The sequence below is a fragment of the Eucyclogobius newberryi genome, unplaced genomic scaffold (assembly GCF_026437365.1).
Source record: "Eucyclogobius newberryi isolate DKJ021-1_F unplaced genomic scaffold, fEucNew1.0.hap1 SCAF_20, whole genome shotgun sequence".
Classification (NCBI taxonomy): Eukaryota; Metazoa; Chordata; class Actinopteri; order Gobiiformes; family Gobiidae; genus Eucyclogobius; species Eucyclogobius newberryi.
The window spans coordinates 2815713-2833470 of record NW_027315835.1 but is presented as its reverse complement, the minus strand read 5'-3'; the positions used below and the strand labels follow the sequence as shown (position 1 = coordinate 2833470).

The 17758-nt window shown below is 41.9% G+C and overlaps 1 protein-coding gene across 2 annotated transcripts in view; it reads right to left on the bottom strand.

Annotated features, from left to right (window-relative positions):
* dock1 (dedicator of cytokinesis 1) overlaps nucleotides 1–8796 on the bottom strand; it is a 371371-nt gene extending 362575 nt beyond the window's left edge. Inside the window, exon 1 of one of the 2 annotated variants that reach the window (XM_072456209.1) lies at nucleotides 8650–8796. In XM_072456209.1, coding sequence (XP_072312310.1) covers nucleotides 8650–8692 — 43 coding nt within the window. In that variant the 5' untranslated portion in view covers nucleotides 8693–8796. The remainder of the gene's footprint in view (nucleotides 1–8649) is intronic. The other variant, XM_072456210.1, reaches the window with a different exon arrangement.
* Between the last annotated feature and the right edge of the window lie 8962 nt (nucleotides 8797–17758).

The following is a 17758-nucleotide window of genomic DNA, read 5'->3' as shown; positions in this document are numbered from 1 at the left end:
CTGACTTCCTGCTGAAAACCAATTTCTACTGATTGTATTTACAGAGAGGGAACAATTCATCTGCAAAAAAATAAAAGATTAAACATGGGCAGAATATGAGATGGTAGAATTTAATGGTCGAGGTTTATCAGATAAACAACAAGAGATTATAGAGAATTGAAACTTCCTGCTACGAAATGCAATGGATCAGTCAAACTATTGCAGACTCAAACGCTCTTATTGTATAATAATCACATAAATAAGACAAAATTTGACATTTTCTGAATGCTTAATGTATGATTTTGGTCTATATCTGATCGGGTAGAGGCCACATGCAGTAATAAAAGGCATGTGTTGCTGGTATTGTTGAATTTTATTTTTATTTATTTTTTATAAACATGAAAAAAAAAGCTTTTAATATGCTTCTTTTTGGTTTTATTTATTTGTTTTATTTGAGACTGTCACTTTTTGCTGAAATGTTGCGAGTTATTTTTGTATATATTTTTTTTGTATTTGTGCTGCTTTTGACGCTCTTAATGAAGATATTTTTTAACCTCAATGAGTTTTTATCCTGGTTAAAGTGTCTCTGACAAGTCGGACGACTCATTGCACTAAAATACAGTCAAGATAAATATATTTTTAAATGCACCAAAAAATAAAGAAAATGTATGACAGAAAAGCAAATTTTTTAGGTTTTCACTTCCTGTTTGTAAATCAATGACATCACACTAGGAAGTTACCCAGCAAACACTGGGCCAAAACTCATCTAATGTCACAATTTGCTTTATATGACAAATACTAATATATGAGAGCGACTTTATTGTGTTGAATGAATGTTTAGAGGATCAAAAATGTAGTTTCTTTGTGTTAATTCTACATAAGCTTTGATTGGAATGGGTGTCCCAAGTGTGATGTCACTTCCTGTCATTTTATACATATTTTTCTCCACAAATACTCACTGGATTGGTGTAAAACAGCAATATATATGTACAACAGGTAATAAACACACCAAATAAAGTCAAAATTAGACAATCGTAAAAGCCCATCATACTAAATTTAATTAAAGGTTAAATTAAAAATTAAAAAAACATTAAATTAAAGTGTTTTGTTACAACCCCACAAACCTTACCACAATTATATAATGAAAAAATGTTCTACTTTACTCCCTGCACCAAATCTATTCACTTCCACACTGTGAGATGGACTTTCAAAATTATATACGATCCTTGCGGCGCATAAAGACCAACAGTGATAATAAAGTGCGTCATTATTCATGCCCTTTTAGAGACGGGCTGGAACGGGCGAGCAGAAAACTCACATCGCGGCTTGAATTTATGCATCAGATTGGTGTAATTGATGCCATAATATTTGTCAGTTCTCGGCATGTGGTGTCGGGGTTTTTCACGGACGGCGCACAGCGGGGCGGCGGCCTAAAGTTGACGAGTTATTATAACGTGCTCCCAATGTGTCAGCCGGGCCTAACCTGCTCCAGATGAGGACAGTGGTGGCATGTCGCCCGAGTCAAATGGTAATGTGCCTTAGAGGTAAAATGCGGTGCAATTAGTTTCCGTTGAGATGTGATCGCTTCACCTGGAAAGTCCGATCCACAGCGAGGCAATAAACGTATCAATCATGTGTGACCAGCTTTGTGAAAGCAAACATTCTGATTGATAAGTTCATGTAGGGTTGGGCGAAGTGGGAAACAATTCAGATCGTCATTTTATTGAGATTATAAAATATGTTTTATTTAGTTGTATTGAATTGTATTGAATTTATTGAATTTATTGAATTTATTGAAATTATTGAAATTATTTATTTAACTTATTTAACTTATTTAATGTATTTAATTTATATTATTCATTTATTTTCATTAATTTAATATATCTATTTTTATTATCCACCCTATGATCCACTGATCCACCCTCGATGTGTGAAGGAAAGGTTCCGTAGGTCTTTCCTTCCTGCTGCTGTCAGACTTTATAACAAACACTGTTAGTCCTGAACACTCGCAATACTGACCTAACCTAATACTGATGTGCAATTCTGTCATATGTGCAATTGCTGTTGGAATTCATGTGCAATCCATGTGCAATCTATGTGCTGTCGTGACACATATTCATGTGCAATTACTGTCGTGATCACATGCAATGGTATTTATGTATTTATTTATTTATTTGTCTATGGGAGTTTTTATTTATTTATAGGAGATCTTCTACTGAAAGTGTTTTTCAGACTTCCTATAAGTGATCTGTTCTTCTGTATCTACCTCTGTATCTACCTGCGTTGCACCAATGAAATTTCCCCATGTGGGACAATAAAGGAATATCTTATCTTATTTTTATTAATAGTATTTATTTAAAACATACAGCAACAAAAACGTACATAAAAAATGACCTATGTGAAAAAACTTATAATAAAAATCTTTAAAAATCCTGAGCCCGCAACAGAAAAGAAAAGGTACAGAGTCAGTGGGAGTGAATTTTGGATTTGTTCTTATTTTTATGTGCAAATGTGGACTTTACGTGTACTTTTACTGCCTTGACAGTGCAAGTTGGGTCAAATACACCGTCGTAGTTTAGCCTTTGCTTCTCCTTTAGACGTCGTAAACACACTGACATCTCGTCCATGACCACGGGATTCGTCTTTGCACACGGTCGTTTCAGAATTGAGAAGCCGCTGGGTTCAAACACCGTGCGGATGATAAAGGAGGCTCGGACCTACTGCGTTTGCCGAGTTGAATACAAGTTATTTTTATTTATTTTTTTCGACTAATTGATGCACTGGGTAAGACGGAGAATGACATAATGTATTTTAATCATATATTTATGCACTTACCTCATTACTTTTGAGATAAGAAATTGAAATGAATCCTTTTTACTACAGAAATTCCCACAATAATATTTTTTAGCTCTTACCATGAGACCTTAGACCTGTTATAAATAAACAGAACAATATTGCCATCCCGTCATAGAGCTTTGTTTTATTTAAATCAAAGTAAACGGCGCGGAAAAAACAGCTTTCAAAAGTTCTGATTTACACCAGATTAGGACGTCTGGCATTTCACAATAAAAGAAGATCTCGCGGCGACGCTAGTCCAGGTCAAGAGAGGTGAGATTTCGAAAAATGTCTCTGCACAATTCGTCTCTTTTTTTTTAAACGATATTAACATGGAGCGGAAGGGAGAGCCGGGACCGGAGCCCAGAACCACTTGAACTTCCATTTTTTAAGTGGCTCAATAGTGTGCGGCGAAGGCGGGAGAAATGCCAACGGACTTAATCGATGGGACGGACCGGCGAAGAGATCCATGCAACATTCTGCACACGCCTTTGAGCGGGAGGAGGAACTGGTGCCTTCGGAACGGTGCCCAGAACTGGATGGATTGCTCGGAAAGGTGCACTTTCCTCGCGGAGGGCTCGTCACCTGCTCGTCTCGTTAAATACGATACTGAAGAATAAGGGATAGGGCGAGTCGAGATACGAGATTGGGAGACATAATGTGGTCCTGTTCACAATTTCAGGCGCACATCTCATTTGGCCGTCTTCGTAGCGTCCTTTCAACAACGGTTTGAGGAAAAACTGAACTATTTCGATACAAAGGAACATACTTGATTCTCTATTTCAATCGTACCGCCAAAATAAAAGAAAGGCCAGTACATTTAGAATACGCTACATACGCTAGTGTCGCTACATTCATTCATTCATTCTTCATTTTCTACCGCTTGTTCCCTTTTGGGGTCGCGGGTGACTGGAGCCTATCCCAGTGACTTTGGGCCTTAGGCGGGGTACACCCTGGATAGTGGCCAACTCGTCGCAGGGCTGGAAGTGTTCTAAAATGCACGGGATTCTTATCAGTTCATTGACTTGTTTACAATGTGAACAGAGTCAGACTTTTTTTAAACATAAAAAACAAATCTAAAAATTGGAATATTTGTCAGAAAAAAAACAAAACTTTTTTTTTTTTTTTTTGTTTACCAAATTGTACGATGCTAATGAAGAGCAAATTGCATGTGAAAAAAATTCCTCATATTAAAAAATCTTGATTTTTGACTTTAGTACAGGGGGATTACATTCACACTTAATTTGAAAATGGACAAATTTGACAGAATCTGGACTAAATGGGACGTTTTCTTGGGGTATGGGGGAAAAAAGCTTTCAGAATTGATTTAATGAACATATACACTTTTAATCAGTGCCAAAATGTCAATTGTCTTTCTCCAAAGTCTCAAATCTATTCCAAACACACAGATTTACTCACAGACAATCTCTCTTAAAATCCCCAAGCACATGACTGATGATTAGACATGACTGAATCTCCTTAAAACTATTGAAAATGTCAAGCGTGTCCATTGGAATTGGTTGAATTCACAGTAAATCTATCGGGCGACCAACAGTTCTGCTCCTGAAAGTCGTCTGACTCATGTGAACTCGACACCGTTTGTTATGAATGAGCCGCCTCGGTCGTGCCCCGAGCGGCTCTTATTCAAGACAAACTCATCCTTTTCTGTGAATGACCTAAAAAAGTGGCTCTCTGTGTCTGTTCTCAAACTGTGACAGGATTAGCCATCGGCAGGCGACTTATTATAGGTGTAGTTTTGTTTTAATCCAACTATGGCAGGGCGTTTTGTGGGATTCCTCATAACTAATCTAATCATTGTCATCAAAAACATTTTAGAACCAGAAAAAAACATCTACTAACTTATTGAGGTAGTTTAGTTCTAGTTTAGAATTACTTTATAGCTAAAGACTTTGCCCCATTACATTCATTTTTGGTTTGGAACTCATTTAGTCCTTGTTTAGCCCATGTCTAATATTGCTTTAGACCTTCTTTAGTCCTGCTTTAGACCCGCTTTAGACCCCCTTTAGACCCGCTTTAGACCCCCTTTAGACCCGCTTTAGCTTTAGACCCGCTTTAGCTTTAGACCCGCTTTAGACCCGCTTTAGACCCCCTTTAGACCCGCTTTAGCTTTAGACCTGCTTTAGTCCCGCTTTAGTCCCGCTTTAGTCCCGCTTTAGTCCCGCTTTAGTCCCGCTTTAGTCCCGCTTTAGTCCCGCTTTAGTCCCGCTTTAGTCCCGCTTTAGTCCCGCTTTAGTCCCGACTTGGACCCGACCGTCCAATGAAGTGTACTCTAAGGACTGTGTCTTGACGACATTCTAAAGGAGGCACAGAAGCCATAATAAGCAGCGGGTCATTAAATGGGCAGAGCCGTCTGCAGTGGGCGTGTGGCATTAGCATGAGCTCATTACTGCGAGTCAGTCAACACGAAAAATGTATTAAAAGTTTGATGTCTTCAGCCCGGTCTCGTCTAATAAAGGCTTTGCTTTGGAATAATGACTCATCCACTTTACACACACTAAAAATGTCAGAATTTCATACTTTCCAGAAAATGATACAGTCGAGTCATTAAAAAGGTGAAAGCAACTTGTCTATGAACCACTTTACCAGCCAATCAGAAGAAGGAGAAAAGAGTAGGCTGTGGGTAACATAGACCGGCGCAGTGCCCCACGTTAGGGTTAGGCCGGCGCGGTGCCCCACGTTAGGGTTAGGCTGGCGCGGTGCCCCACGTTAGGGTTAGGCCGGCGCGGTGCCCCACGTTAGGGTTAGGCCGGCGCGGTGCCCGACGTTAGGGTTAGGCCGGCGCGGTGCCCGACGTTAGGCCGGCGCGGTGCCCCACGTTAGGGTTAGGCCGGCGCGGTGCCCCACGTTAGGCCCAGTGTATTAGAGGTTATGCACTGACATTCTTTATTTCATTTTTATTGCAAATGCGTCTCAATATTCTGACTGACAGGCCAAATGATGGGCAGCATAACTAATAAAATGTGTTTGTTTCATTTTTGTTCGGCTCAAATGAACTTTATACGGTAAAATGTAAACTAATTGTTGGGACTGTGCAGAGTTTAGCTTTAGCGTGTTTGCTGACAGCAGTTTGAGATTTCGGACCCTTGTAAACAGTGACACATCTGAGTGAAGCAGCAGTGTTCCTCTGTCGTTTATCAACTGCAAACCTGTTCTTTCTTTTGTAGATGTCAAGTACAAACTAAAAAGTAAAGTGGTGTTGTAGGCTTTTATATTCCTTATCAGACTGTTGCAGGTTTATCACATCTTATGAAAACGTCACCATAGTCACCGCTACATGTGTACCCTCCGTGCCCAGAGTTGGGCCGGTGTGACGAATCCCATCTCAAAGCACCAATGAAGATGTATGAATTAAACGATCTCCGAACACCTGCTCCTCGGGAAACAGAGATGAGCGTCGCCTGCAGAGAAGCATCATCACTTTGCCCTGAATGTAACGGCCAATCGGAGGGACAGATTAGGGACACTTCACGCTGCCAAATCCTCCATCCACCGTCCAAATTAAATCAAATCATTAACGCGTTTCTCGTGTCCCGAATGGATCTATTCTACCACTGATTATGTGTCAATTATTAGAAATGTTGCGTATATTGTCTATCATCAAAACTATTGAAAAATACAGAAAAAAAAGGGTATACAGTGATTTTATTTTTTTTCGCACTTGATTCTTTTTTTTTTTTTTTTTTCGCACTTGGTTCATTTTCTTTTTTTTCGCACTTGGTTCATTTTCTTTTTTTTCGCACTTGGTTCATTTTCTTTTTTTTCGCACTTGGTTCATTTTCTTTTTTTTCGCACTTGGTTCATTTTCTTTTTTTTCGCACTTGGTTCATTTTCTTTTTTTTCGCACTTGGTTCATTTTCTTTTTTTTCGCACTTGGTTCATTTTCTTTCGCACTTGGTTCATTTTCTTTCGCACTTGGTTCATTTTATTTCGCACTTGGTTCATTTTCTTTTGCACTTGGTTCATTTTTTTTTTTTTCGCACTTGGTTCATTTTATTTTTTTTCGCACTTTGTTCATTTTATTTTGCACTTGGTTCATTTTATTTTGCACTTGGTTCATTTTATTTTGCACTTGGTTCATTTTATTTTGCACTTGGTTCATTTTATTTTTTTTCGCACTTGGTTCATTTTATTTCGCACTTGGTTCATTTTATTTCGCACTTGGTTCATTTTATTTCGCACTTGGTTCATTTTATTTCGCACTTGGTTCATTTTATTTCGCACTTGGTTCATTTTATTTCGCACTTGGTTCATTTTATTTTACACTTGGTTCATTTTCTTTTGCACTTGGTTCATTTTATTTCGCACTTGGTTCATTTTATTTCGCACTTGGTTCATTTTATTTTGCACTTGGTTCATTTTATTTTGCACTTGGTTCATTTTCTTTTGCACTTGGTTCATTTTCTTTTGCACTTGGTTTATTTTCTTTTGCACTTGGTTCATTTTATTTTTTTTCGCACTTGGTTCATTTTATTTTATTTCGCACTTGGTTCATTTTCTTTCGCACTTGGTTCATTTTATTTCGCACTTGGTTCATTTTCTTTTGCACTTGGTTCATTTTCTTTTGCACTTGGTTCATTTTCTTTTGCACTGGTTCATTTTGTGATCATTAGTTTTCAGTGCTTCCTATTGCATTGTTAAATCATCATAATTAAAGGAGATTTACATTTTCATCAATATTGTTCAGCCCTAATTTAACGTCAGAATCAGAAAAAGTTTGAATTCACAGGGTCGGAACTCGCTTTGGTGACAATAAACAACGATGAATAATTATTAAAGTGAGACATATCAAATGAAATAAGACACGCAATAAAGAAAATACATTTAAATTGACTAATAAGATAAAAAATACAGTTAAATTTACAAATGCTGTGCAGAATGTCTATTAATAACACATTTTATACATAATAATTAATATTTTACAGCTCTACAAACATGAAACACAAAAACTACACAATACTTAACTACTTTCCCTGATGCTAAAATACTGCAAATATGACACAACTTTCTCTGTCTCTCCGGATGCGAAAAAAACTACAACTTATGCAACCGCAGCTGATACAATCTGAGGACGCATCAAAGAGCTCAACTATGACACAGATGCACGCTCTGGGCCACTGCACTGGCCCAGTGGGCACTTGTTTGGGTGCTTGTTTGGGTGCATGTTTGGGTGCTTGTTTGGGTGCTTGTTTGGGTGCTTGTTTGGGTGCTTGTTTGGGTGCTTGTTTGGGTGCATGTTTGGGTGCTTGTTTGGGTGCATGTTTGGGTGCATGTTTGGGTGCATGTTTGGGTGCATGTTTGGGTGCATGTTTGGGTGCTTGTTTGGGTGCATGTTTGGGTGCATGTTTGGGTGCTTGTTTGGGTGCATGTTTGGGTGCATGTTTGGGTGCATGTTTGGGTGCTTGTTTGGGTGCATGTTTGGGTGCTTGTTTGGGTGCATGTTTGGGTGCATGTTTGGGTGCTTGTTTGGGTGCATGTTTGGGAGCTTGTTTGGGCAGTGCAGTGGGCGCTTGTTTGGGGCCCGTGGACACAGGAAACCGGGACTAGGCGCGCCTCACGAGTCCCTCTCCGCAGCTCTCTCTCCCGCACTCACAATAGGCACAGATTCCATGTTTGCGGTTCCCGTGTAAACTCTTCACCGGGACAAAAGCCCGTGGCCCCGCGGGTCCGAGTCAGACGCGCCCCGTGTGAATCCCGCTCCCGGGCGCCAGACGCGCCGCTGTCTCTAAATCACGGCTCTTTCCCAAACTTCCACCCGGAGCAGAAGCGGCTAAGGCTGAGCTAACGATGGAGCGTGGAAGAAGTTTAGTCACGTACCGACGCCGTACTTCTCCCGCTTGGTCGGCACCCAGCGCGTCATGGTCCGTCGTCCGTCGTCGTTTTTTGCGCGGAAATGAAGTCCCGGAGCCGCCGCGTCGTTACCAAAGACGAACTTTGTGTTTAGTTGCGGCTGCGCCTCGGAGTGGCACCGCGAGCAGCCATTTTCCACCAGTGACAGGACGCGCCGGCAGGGGGCGCGCGCGGCGCAGCCTGGCTGTTCGGGGCTCGTGCGGGGCGGGCCCAGGGCCGGAGCAGGGCCACGCGCCCGGGGCCGGTCCCGCCAGAGGAACACAAGAGAGTCCCACATGGAGGACTCTGTCTCTGTGTGGAACACGTCTGTGTTGAATAGATTTAGTTAAAGCAACAGTTTGTAACTTTCTGGAGGAGGCACATCATCTTCATGAGTCTAACACAAGTTATACCCAGACTTTAGAGATCAGTGCTCCCATCACATAACACGCAGTCCGAGGGGCATCAGGCGCTCCCAGGGGGCTTGAGGGGCTTCAGGCGCTCCGAGGGGGCATCAGGCGCTCCGAGGGGGCATTAGGCGCTCCGAGGGGGCACCAGGCGTTCTGAGGAGCCATCACCAGCCTGACCAGGCAGTTTGGGTTGAATGACAGAATAGGCTGTTTGTGCAGCAGCTGCACTGTTCCTTTTGCCTTTAAACGCGTAGCATACACATGTTGTCTTTAGTGTTTTATCATTTAAACTAACTCTAGGACTCAAGTGACGTTGTCGCTCCAATTCAATTAAAAACTGAGAAAGAAGGCGCGTCAGCCGGCGCGGTTCCACAGAGCTGACGCCGCGGCCTGTGCAAAGCCAAAGTGGTTCAACTTCTAACATATGTCTAACTCATGTTTTCATTAAAACAACAGAAAGTGTCAATAGTTTTTAGCCTGTAATGATGTTTATAGAGCCTCAATCTGTTCTGCAGAAGAAGAGCAAGGCTAGAGCAGGGGCGGAGCAAGGCAATTTAGGAACTGTGATGTCATTTTGTTACATCTGAAATGCACAGGAATACAGGATTGTGATTCAAGCAATTATATCAAATTAGATTAACAAGATATATTTTTAAACATACTTTTTTAATGTAATAATTCGAAGGGGGATGGGGCACCACTGAGCATTTCTGCTTACGGCCCGCAAATAGCCTGCAGCGGCCCTGGAGGAGATAAATAAGTGTTGAGCTGTCATACTGTGAAGTAATATGGCTAAAGAACAACTCTGGGTCAGGTTTGTGAGACGCTCAAATGAAGAACGTCTTTAAAACCTTTTCATAAAAACAAAAAAAGCATAACTTTTAGACATCTTTTGTTGCGTTCTGGGGCTTTAAAAAGGGATGAGATAATGATTTGATTGCACTATACATTTCACTTTTGAAAACATTGCTATCCAAATAGTAAACTTTTTCTGTTTTCTTTTTTGCACATAAACTCTATATATTAAGTGTAAACTAATATAAATCCATGAAACAGCTGGTTCCTGAAGCTAAAATGCAGATATTTACTGCTCGTTTTATTCATTCTCTGTGTGAATCGCTGAGTCTTGCTCAAATGAACTAAAATAAAAAGATCTCATGGTGAAGCGTGAGTTGCAGATGGACAATCTCAGGCAGGACGTTAAGACTTATACATAACATGCTATACTTCTGATAATAAACTACTTAAAAATACCATCCTAAAACAGTGATAAAGTCGTTCCTCGATGTTTTCTGCCATCAAATATAGGCTAATAATATAAAAACAGCACAAAAACAATCTGTTTAACTGAATTGTTGGCCATTTCTTGTTATAATAACCAACTTTATTAATCTAACTTATCTTTGTTTCAGAACATTTCAGATGATTAGACTTTTTGGTGTAATTCCGTTGAACTGTAGAGCGTTTTATTCCCTTCATCTCGCCATATCTCGCTCTGGCCTGTAGAGAGCGCTGTTCCCCTCCTTTACACTGATATTCTCTGGGTCCGTTCTGAACTCCTAAAAGTATTTTTACCCTCGTCAAATGCTTTTCTCCATTTATCTTGACGTTTTCTCTTCAAAGACAAAGGCGTGGGATATTGTTCCGTTATCTCTGCTTTTGATTGACGTGCGCAAAATCATGCAAAACGGTGACAATCTGTAAAATAATACACACAAAAACACTTTTGCACGAGGACGAGTGAAATGTACAGTAGTAGTAGTAGTAGTAGTAATTTGCTTGTAAAATACTGCACAAAATCCTACTTGAACGATGTAAGAGTTTCTGCCCTTTAAGAACTACAAAAAAGCAGGTTATTTTATTTAAGTGTTTTTAAAAAATTTACAAAGTCATTTTTTAAAGATTTCACTGCAATCATCAATTACAATAATCAGTTAACTGAAGTAAAACAAATGATATGGGAAATTAAAATAAAATAAATAATAATGTTAATAAATTAAAAAACTCAAGAGCGCGCTAGGCTTGGTGAGGCTTAAGATTTAGGAGCAAAGGTTGAGAATAAGGGAGTGGCATCAGACAAAAAGGGCGTGGCCTCAGACAAAAAGGGTGTGGCCTCAGACAAAAAGGGCGTGGCCTCAGACAAAAAGGGGGGAAAGAATAAATAAATAAATAGAATGATGTTTCATTGGTATAAGTATCCATACATACATATATATATATATATATATATATATATATATATATATATATATATTAATTCAGTTAGTTTGTTTGTATTTGTTTTGTTTCTTTTTTCTTTTCTTTTTTCTCCCCCTCTTCTGGTGTGATAAGTGTTGTTGAGTTTATGTGTGTCTTATGTTCTGATGAAAAATAAAATAGTAAAAAAAAACAATAATCAGTTAAACTTGTGTCAGTAAAAAAAATTTCTACCTGTTTTTTTAGACTAAATTGTGTTGTTTAATTTGTGAAAAAAGTCGTATTGCCATATCACGGCCCTAAGCGTTATAAATAGATGTTAATGTGACGGCCGGAAGGTAAATCACTATCATGTGTTTGGGGATTGTCCCGTTGTTGGCACGTTTTGGACAGAGATCATCGTTCAAATGGATTTCAGGACGATGCCTTTGGGCCTCAGAACTCCTGCCATGGATACAACCGGCAGCGTCTCTGGAGCGTTCTCCTGACACAAAACACGCAGACGATTAAGGACTGGACTGACATTATAATGGACATTCGACAAATGGGCTCAATTTGAAAAGGGACAAATTTGAGAGACTTTGGACTAAATGGGACGATTTCTTTGGGTTTCGTGTGTGGTGATTTTCTCTTCTTTTGCTTTGTAGTTTGCTGAATGTCTCTTGTTTTCTCTCCGGTTTTGTTTTTTCGTTCTGTGGGCAAAGTGGGACTTTTTTTGAGTTAGTTTGTGTGTTACCGTATTTTCTGGATTATAAGTCCCATCTTTTTTCATAGTTTTTGCCGGGGTGCGACTTATACTCCAGAGCGACTTATATGATATTAGTTGTTATTTTCACACTGACAGCCACAAGAGGGCGCTCTAGGCTCTGAGCGACGCAGAAGAAGAATCTGCACTTCCTCTTCCTCTGGAGTTTGTGGAGTTGTTTAGAAGTGAAACAGAGGAAGAAGAATTCAGTGGATTTAGTGATTTGGGGTAAAACTGATGCTTTGCTAAACTTGTTAGCATGTTCTTTATGCTATAGTTATCTGTTAGCATGTTCTTTATGCTATAGTTATCTGAATAACTGTTCATATGTTACGCTAACATACCAGACACTTACCACAGTTCTGTCTGTGCCTCATGTAGCTGAAGGTGTTAGCGTTAGCATACGTCATGTAGCTGAAGGTGTTAGCGTTAGCATACGTCATGTAGCTGAAGGTGTTAGCGTTAGCATACGTCATGTAGCTGAAGGTGTTAGTGTTAGCATACGTCATGTAGCTGAAGGTGTTAGCGTTAGCATACGTCATGTAGCTGAAGGTGTAGCATACGTCATGTAGCTGAAGGTGTTAGCCTTAGCATACGTCATGTAGCTGAAGGTGTTAGCGTTAGCATACGTCATGTAGCTGAAGGTGTTAGCGTTAGCATACGTCATGTAGCTGAAGGTTTAGCATACGTCATGTAGCTGAAGGTGTTAGCGTTAGCATACGTCATGTAGCTGAAGGTGTTAGCGTTAGCATACATCATGTAGCTGAAGGTGTTAGCGTTAGCATACGTCATGTAGCTGAAGGTGTTAGCGTTAGCATACGTAACGCTAACACGTCGAGAGGAGCCAGCTGAGGTGGCTCGGGCATCTGTCCCGGATGCCTCCTGGGCGCCTCCCTCGGGAGGTGTTTCAGGCATGTCCCACCGGGAAGAGGCCCCGGGGAAGACCCAGGACACGCTGGAGAGATTATGTCTCCCGGCTGGCCTGGGAACGCCTCGGGATCCCCCCGGAGGAGTTGGAGGAAGTGTCTGGGGAGAAGGAAGTCTGGGAGTCCCTGCTCAGACTGCTGCCCCCGCGACCCGGCCCCGGATAAAGCGGCAGAAGATGGATGGATGGATGGACACCTATTCATCTGTTATTGTTTTAAACTGTATTTCAAGATGAAATATCTGTTCTTTTTTTTTATTTTATCACATACATTTCCCTCAAAAAATGCGACTTATACTCCAGTGCGACTTATAGTCCGGAAAATACGGTAGTTTTTATTTATCTATGTGATGTAAATTGATTTTTGTCTGTTTTTCTTTCTCTGGTCATATTTTTTTCTTCTTCTTTTTCATGTTTGTATATATTTTTCTTACTTGCTCTTTAGAAAGTACAATTTAAAAACATAATTAATTAATAAAACAAAAACTAAATAAATGTTAAATGTGACTAATGACATTTTGCCTTAAAACCATGTATTCACTGACGACTTTCCCTCTTTTCCGACTGTCGTTATATCAAAGATCTGATCAATGATCCGCCCTAATCGACTCGCTCTCTCTCATGTGCGTCTCTGTCTCGGATCATGTGATGACAGAGACACTGGACCGTTTTGAAGACACGTCCCGCCCATGGTCCCGCCCATGGTCCCGCCGCAGTCACATGAGGACAGAAGCCGCTCGAAAACATGAACTCGCAGATCACAAGGAAGATCGTTTCTGACAGAGCGGACGTAATCTGCTCATTAGAGACGCTCCCATGTCAGGGGTTCTCAAGCGGAGGGGCGGGGACGAGGGAGGGGGGGTGAGAGGGGCGAGTGAGGGGGGGTGAGAGGTGTTGGGACCAGTGGGGCGGGGCGAGAGGGGCGGGGACGAGTGGGGCGGGTACAAGTGGGGCTGGGGTGAGTGGGGCGGGGTCGAGTGGGCGTGTGAGGCTGGGGCGAGTGGAGCGGGGGCGAGAGGGGCGGGGACGAGAGGGGCGGGGGCAAGTTGGGTGGTGGCAAGTGGGGCGGGGGACGAGTGGTGGGGGACGAGTGGTGGGGGACGAGTGGGGCCGGACGAGTGGCGCAGGGCGAGTGGGGCGGGGGCCAGTGGGTCGGGGGCGAGAGGGACGGGGGCAAGTGGGGCGAGTGAGGCGGGGACGAGTGGCGCCGGGCCAGTGGGGCCGGGACGAAAAGGGCGGGGTCAAGTGGGGCGGAGACGAGTGCTACACTACGACACTGGTGCGATGTAGGAAACATGTGATATTTATATATTTATTTATTTATATATTTAGCAGTTTACTTGTGCTGGACTGGTCCTCGCTGCTTTACTCAACAGTCTAAAAACAACCTCAATTCAAACTCTGGAGCTCTTATGTGTGTCGTGTCTTTGATTGGTCATTACAGAGTTAAACGGTTGTAAAAACATAGCATAAGCAGCAGTTTGTTGGCCTCTGGCCCCGGGCCCTCCTCTCCCTCATCCTTCCCCTCTGCCTCCTCTTCTCTCTGGACTTGTGCATCTGACTGACTCCCCTCTCAGACAAAGCAGCCCTCACAACAGTGGAGACAGCACCAGGACCCACGACTGTGTCCGGACGAGGCGAGTGTGGACCGGGGAGCTGGACCGGGGCGCTGGACCGGGGCGCTGGACCGGGGAGCTGGACCGGGGAGCTGGACCGGGGAGCTGGACCGGGGAGCTGGACCGGGGAGCTGGACCGGGGAGCTGGACCGGGGAGCTGGACCGGGGAGCTGGACCGGGGAGCTGGAGAAGGGCTCGGTAAGGAGACATTTCTGGTTGTGTAGCTTTTCAAAATAAAATGCCTGCGAGTTTAAAAGGCTGCGAGGTGGAAAGATTCTATGTAATGTCGAGCGGAGAGTAACACATTGGTTGCCGTAGTGAGTTGGGGGCCGTGGGACGACTTGGAAGATGTTGACTTTATAATTATGCCACTGTTTTTAATATAGTATATTTAGTGAAATTGTGTGACATTACTCAATAAGCCTTCGTAAAATGGAAAAAAAATGACATTCGAACTTCAGACTTTGGACCAAATGGGATGATTTCTTTGGGTTTCATGTGCCATGTTTTTCTCTGCTTTTGCTTTATTACCGTATTTTCTGGACTATAAGTCGCTCTGGACTATAAGTCGCACCAGCTAAAAAATGCATAATAGAGAAGAAAAAAACATATATAAGTCGCACTGGAGTATAAGTCGCACCAGCTAAAAAATGCATAATAGAGAAGAAAAAAACATATAAGTCGCACTGGAGTATAAGTCGCACCAGCTAAAAAATGCATAATAGAGAAGAAAAAAACATATATAAGTCGCACTGGAGTATAAGTCACACCAGCTAAAAAATGCATAACAGAGAAGAAAAAAACATATATAAGTCGCACTGGAGTATGAAATCCAGTTGCAAGTGTGAAAATAACAAATAATATCACATATAAGTCGCTCCAGAGTATAATTATATAAGTATAGATATAAGTATAAGTTGCACCCCAGCCAAAACTATGAAAAAAGCGACTTATAGTCCGGAAAATACGGTATCTGCTGGATGTCTGCTGTTTTCTGATCATGCTTTTTTCTTTCATTGTGTTTGTTTATGTGTTGTTAAATTTAAGAAATAAAAAAAACTTAACCAAAAAAATGTCTTCATAAGCCACTCAAACAAACTATTAAACCTATATTTTGGAATGTTGAAATGAACATTGACCACAATTTCATTTAGCAGCGGGGGCCCGGATTGGTTACTTGGTTATTTTGAGGGTCCCGGCCTGAAAAGTTTGGGCTAAAAATTATTACTTATGTATTGTAAAAAATAAACCATGAATATTTGGTACATTTACTCTGCATTATCTTAAATTTGTTTTATATTTTACGATAATTAATCCAACAAACCTTGCTGTCAGTGTCTGAACCGCTGGTGGATTGGCCAATGAGATGGCTGTATAGTCCCAGGTGGGCGGGATAACAATTAGCTGAAGTAGAATAGATGCTAATGTAATGTCTGAGTAAGTTAATGAATTAAAAGTGGAGGTGATACACTCTCAAGCTATTTTTTCAACTTCGAAATATATACTACTATTGAAATAAATGTATTAAAAAAATAAAGAATGTTAAGTATAATTTTTACTCGGGGCAAAGTACAATATTAGCTGTATATGTTGGTGATATTGTACAGGCAGTTGTAGTAGTAACCAGTGAAGCTCAACAGTGACCGAGTAAATCCCCCTTTTTCTATCGACTTCCAGAAAAATGAATACATTAAAATATTTAAAGATTGCTATGTGGCAACTGATAAACACTTTATGAACTATAAAGTAATAAAAACAACTTGTCAAATTTAAATGTTTTTTTAACTTAAAAAAAATAAAAGTAGGTAGTTATTACTCAGTTGTGCTTTTAAACGTTTAATTTTATTATATTATCATTATTATTATTTTATTGTATTTATTGTATTTATTTTATTGTATTTATTGTATTTATTTATTAAATTGTATTAATTGTATTAATTTTATTACGTCTAATATTCAAAATGTTCAGAAAGTGCTGGAAAAAAAGATTAGGACATTTACCTCTGGAACTACAATTGTCTTTGAAGTGGACAGTTCCTTATTTTGCTCAACATTTATACAACTTAAGAACAAACTTTGACTTCATGTTCCATCTTTTGTGAAACTAAACTGTTTACACTGACCCTCACTCTTTTGTGGTCTTACAGTCCCCTATGAGGAACACCCAGCGGAGCCACGCCCGTTTAATCTGAGACCTTCTCATTAATACCTCCATGTGAGGGGCCCCTATCTTCCCCGGTAACCCAACCCCCTCTGTTACCCGATCGCCATGTCACTCCGCAGACCAGCTGCCCCTCGCCGCAAAACCTGGAGGATATCCGGGGACGAGTCCTATTGGGACAGCCTGACACGGAACCCCTCGGCCGCTCGCCCCGTGCTCGGATCACGCCCCCAAAGCGCGGTAGAGGGCGGCGAGCTCGACGGATGGTTCAAACATCTGCAAAGGCTGCAACAAACGCCCGATCCACATCAAGTTGGGGAATTCGGGGACACGTTACCGGACGAGGGAGCCAGTTATTCCGCTTGGGGAGCAAAGGGGGGCGTGCCATCGAGCTGCGGGTCGTCCTCGGGCGGGACGAGTCGTCACGGGAGTTCTTTGAGCGGTCAGGAGTCTTTACGAGTACCGTCTCCTCCAGAAAGAAGGGACAGCTGGGACAAAGCGAGGATCAACCAGGCGCCGCGGAAAGAGCAAGCGAGAGTGAGTTTTCTGACGCCGGTTAAAGTCGGGTGGCTGCCCATCCGGAGGAAGGTGATGATGCTGGAGGAGCCGGGGCGCCATGGCGACGATGCACGACAACAGGTACGTGTCTCCAGAACCTTCTGCAGCGTTCTACTGGAAACACAAGAGGGTCAAGAGGTCAGTCGCCTGCAGCGTTTTAAAGAGGTCACATGTCGTGATGTTGTGTAATGTCCCTCTTAAATCCGGGAGTTAATTTTTGTGACGTGCTGGTGACGTGCGGGTGATGTGCGGGTGATGTGCGGGTGATATATTGGGTGATGTGCGGGTGACGTGCGGGTGATATATTGGGTGATGTGCGGGTGACGTGCGGGTGATATATTGGGTGATGTGCGGGTGATGTGCGGGTGATATATTGGGTGATGTGCGGGTGACGTGCGGGTGACGTGCGGGTGATATATTGGGTGACGTGCGGGTGACGTGCGGGTGCCGTGCGGGAGACGTGCGGGTGATATATTGGGTGACGTG